The sequence below is a fragment of the Dendrobium catenatum genome, unplaced genomic scaffold, assembly GCF_001605985.2.
Source record: "Dendrobium catenatum unplaced genomic scaffold, ASM160598v2 fragScaff_scaffold_387, whole genome shotgun sequence".
NCBI lineage: Eukaryota > Viridiplantae > Streptophyta > Magnoliopsida > Asparagales > Orchidaceae > Dendrobium > Dendrobium catenatum.
In genome coordinates, this window is record NW_021318849.1 from 540,353 (window position 1) to 544,378 (window position 4,026).

The following is a 4,026-nucleotide window of genomic DNA, read 5'->3' on the forward strand; positions in this document are numbered from 1 at the left end:
TTGCAGCAAATTCCCAATAGTCCTTATATGGCCAATAGGTAGTTATCCTTCAAGTGGAGCTAGAACAAGTAACAAAAGCATAAGCTGATTGGCAAGTACAGTTGCATGAATAGATACAGATGCAAATATAGATGCAACATAATCAATTGTTGGATGAAATACAAAAAATGAGGGAGCAGTTCAATGGAAAGGAGGTAGCTTTAGTAGAGGATGAGTCAACGAATTCAGAGTAGTTATTTAGTTTTTCAGCTTCATGTGTACTTATTTTAGTTTGTACTTTTAAATGAACAAATTGACTTATGTAATTATGATATTTATGAATATTTGGTGATATTTATTAGTAGTTGTTTGTTATTGCACTAAACACAATAAGTTGTTATTATTTGTTATTATCTTATGTAACTGTTTGTTGCAAGTAACTGTTTACTACATGTTGTGGAAATCAATTTCTTGTATGAGAAGCTTGTTGTTTTTTGTTATCACAACGGGTTTCCGATGAATAATACATCGGTAATCAGTCAGAAATAACGATACAACGAATTCTGTATCGATTTCAACGAATTCTGTATCGATTTTCGACGCATTTTTTACACAGAATTTCCAACGTACAATGCGTCGGTTATCTTTGTCATATACTTTCGACGTACATAGCGACATTTTATCAATCGGCACTACCTGCGTAATTTTACACTATCAATTCCATCAGTTATAAAGCCGGAATAAGGAATAAAGAAATGACGCAACCAAAATCTTTTTTCACTAATTTTTCATTGGAAAGTCCACATGAAATATTTTTGACGTAATATTTACGCCGAAAGTTTTTAACCGATGTACGAATTACAATCGTATAGAAATTCGATGAAAATTTGACGAAAACATCCTTTTTCCATCAAATTTTTTATGTTATCGGCGGATGAAATTCGTCAATAATAATGTGTTTTCCTGTAGTGAATCAGACAGATATTCGATGATGGTCAGTGGTTAGGTTAAAGTCTAGAGATGGTCTGTGGCAGGGAAGAAGTCAGGTGATGGTTTGTGGTTGAGCAGAAGTCTATTGAAGGATGGTGCCTGAGTAGAAATTCGAAAATTATTAATGGTTGGGCAAAAGTTTGGGGACGGTCGATGGCTGGGAAGAATTCCAGCAATGGCTTGTGGTCGAGTAGAAGTTCAGCAATGACTGTTGGCCTTGTAGAAGTCCAATGAGGGCTAATAGCAAAAGTCAGATGATAATCGGTGGCCGGCAAAAGTCCAGGATGGCTTGAGTCCAGGTAGAAGTTCAGTGACGGATGTTGGCCAAGTAAGAGTGCAGTTATAACTGGTGGCTCTGGCGATGGTTGGTTGCCGAGCATTGGTCGAGGAGGAGCTTAATGACAAGATAGATCTCAGATTACTCCTTCTTTCTCTTCTCTCATTTTTCTTCCTTCTCTTTGTGAAGAATGAATGGTTTATTTATAGTTTTTTAGGAGTGACATGGCTAGTAAATAAGGAGAAGATCAAGGGTATTTTGGTAGAGTTTTTGATGGATAGCCAATATTGATTCCCTTGACCGTAGATCGTTTATCGAGAATTTGAGTAAAGGTCAATTATCTTGGCCTTGTTGGATTCACCTCGTGGAGCCGCTCGATCCGATTATAAGCATGCAATATTTAGATATCAATTGATCATCCAATTATGCTTTGAAGCTTCCAAACATGCTTCAGGCCTTCGATATGGACCCATTTGGGTTCAGATTAGACTAATTTTGGGGTTGTTAAGTTTGTCTCTTCGAAATGGTCAATTCAAAAATAAGTTTTTTGAAATCGGAGTTTAGATAGCTCAATATCTAATTTTAGGAGTTTCTACTTCGAATTTACCTCGAGATCCGAAGTTGAGATAATTTTTTTTATGATTTATCAATTATATATATATATTACTTTGAAACTAGTATTATATATACATAAAATGAAGCTGTCCAGACAGCCACCGGTTTGAACTAGTCTATACATCATAAGCTACAGCACAGCATTTGAACTTGACCCAAATGGAGCCCAGTGTTGCTCGGAAACCTTTTTAAATCGCCTCACAATTGGTGGTTCAGAATGGAGTGGTTAGGGCTTCTCCGATCAACGAAGCGGGGGATGGTGGTCCGTCGCCGGGGATGGTGGTCCATTAAAACCAGATGCTTTTTTTTTTTTGTCTTTTTTTTAAGAGGCATACTCATGGAATCATGGATAGTGACACACAAAAACTTATAAATTTTTTTACATGTCTAATTCTAGTATCTTCCGATCCAAGAAATCTAGAGAGAGAAACAGTCGTTCACACCTTCCAGGTTCCCGCATCACAAACCCGTTGACTCGTCGTCCCCTTCCGAAGACTTGGTCGCCAATCAACTCGTATTACGCACGCCTCTCTCTTCCTCCAATATCAATTCCCACCTCCCTCACCAACATCAACCTAAGTTCTATCTCTTAATCTACTTCCATTCTTCTCCGCAGCTTAGTAGCTGACCCTCTCTCTCTCTCTCTCTCTCTCTCTCTCTCTCTCTCTCTCTCTCTCTCTCTCGCCCGCTCGCTCTCCCTCCATCCCTCGCAAAATCAAAAGAAATGAAGGTGAGTTTTAAAAGTCCAATTTTGATTTAATTCTTAGTTTTATAGCCTCTTTCTTTCTCGGTATTCCATCACCCTTAAGAAAAAGTTATTTTTTTTCTCCTATCCTAACCTCCAAAAAGCCATCTTGATGAATTGAACAACAAATATCCGTTATCAGATTCTTTCTTTCTCTCTGTTTATTTATCTCTGAACATTCAAATTGTAACAAAGCGATCACCTTATTTATTAACAATTGCAGAAAATTGTTGTGAAGCTGGATCTGCACGATGACAAAGACAAGCGCAAAGCTCTGAAGACCGTCTCCTCCCTCTCAGGTAACTCTCTCTCTCTCTCTCTCTCTCTCTCTCTCTCTCTCTCTCTCTCTTTCTTACTGAAAGCCTAGATGAATTGTAGGGATCGATTCAATCGCGATGGACATGAAGGAAATGAAGCTGACGGTGGTGGGGGTTGTGGACCCCATCGAAGTAGTCACCAAGTTAAGGAGGTACTGGCACGCTGAGATCTTCTCTATCGGTCCTCTAGCCAAAGAGGGGGAGAAAAAGGAGGGAGGCGGTGGCGGAGGAGGCGCCGGTGGCGGAGGTGGAGGAGGCGGCGGCGGTGGGGGCGGTGGCGGAGCAAAGAAGGAGAGCGGCGGAGGTGGAGGGGGCGGCGGAGGCAGCGGGGGGGAAAAGAAGAAGGATCCCAATGAACAAATTGCGGAGTTGGTGAGAGCCTACCAAGCTTACAATCCTTATATGACTACACATTACGTCGTCCATAGCGCAGAAGAGAACCCAAACTCCTGTGTTATTTGCTAATTAATAAGAATTTTATTTATTTTAACTCTGTTGCTCACAGTTTTCCATGAAAAAGAAAACTAAATGAATGTGAAATAATGTAATATTTTTTATTGGAAATGATTGTAAATAATGCAAAATTTTATGAGCATTAGAGGATGTTAATGCTCCGAGGACTTTGCGCCAAAAAAAAATTGTGAAAAAGCGGAATATTTTTTTTATTTTTATTTTTTTAGCGATTGTAAATACTGCTAACTTGGCAGTTGAGGATATCAATGCTCCAAGAGCTACATTAAGTGTCATTTGTAATTGTTTTTCTTGTTTGGTTTTTCTGGCTGTAGCAGAATCTTTTGCTTTTGCTTGTGAATGTTCAGATGCGTGACTTATTCGTCAGTGGCTTCTTTGGATAACTTGCCATCTCAAAATTTCTTACATGAGACTGATCGTTCGAATCAATTTATTCTGAATAAAAATGAGTCTGAAAAATAATTATCTACTAATCAATTTTGGCCAAATCTATTTAAAAGATCTCGTTTCCTTCATTATTTGGGAGACTGAACCAGAAATTTGAGAAAGAGTTCTGAAAGTTGGATAAGCAAACTAGATAAGTTACTAAAGCTATGGATATTTCAGCTCACTGATCCACCTTTCCTGCACTA

General features: G+C 38.7%; 1 protein-coding gene across 2 annotated transcripts; it reads left to right on the top strand.

The window, feature by feature from the left end:
• The first annotated feature begins 2,005 nt into the window (after positions 1–2,005).
• Positions 2,006–3,686, top strand: LOC110113048 (heavy metal-associated isoprenylated plant protein 39). 2 transcript variants are annotated; one of them, XM_020845467.2, is made up of 3 exons: positions 2,006–2,140; positions 2,830–2,905; positions 2,985–3,686. In XM_020845467.2, the coding sequence occupies exons 1-3, from the start codon at positions 2,138–2,140 to the stop codon at positions 3,386–3,388; spliced, it is 483 nt and encodes a 160-aa protein (XP_020701126.1). In that variant the 5' UTR covers positions 2,006–2,137; the 3' UTR covers positions 3,389–3,686. The 2 variants fall into 2 exon arrangements, with proteins under 2 accessions (XP_020701126.1, XP_020701125.1); XM_020845466.2 differs by lacking the exon at positions 2,006–2,140 and adding an exon at positions 2,147–2,591.
• The last annotated feature ends 340 nt before the right edge of the window (positions 3,687–4,026 follow it).

Bases quoted from the DNA above. Each gene is read 5' to 3' on its own strand.
- LOC110113048 (XM_020845466.2), top strand. The intron at 2,906-2,984 runs GTAACTCTCTCT...GATGAATTGTAG, and splicing joins GACCGTCTCCTCCCTCTCAG to GGATCGATTCAATCGCGATG.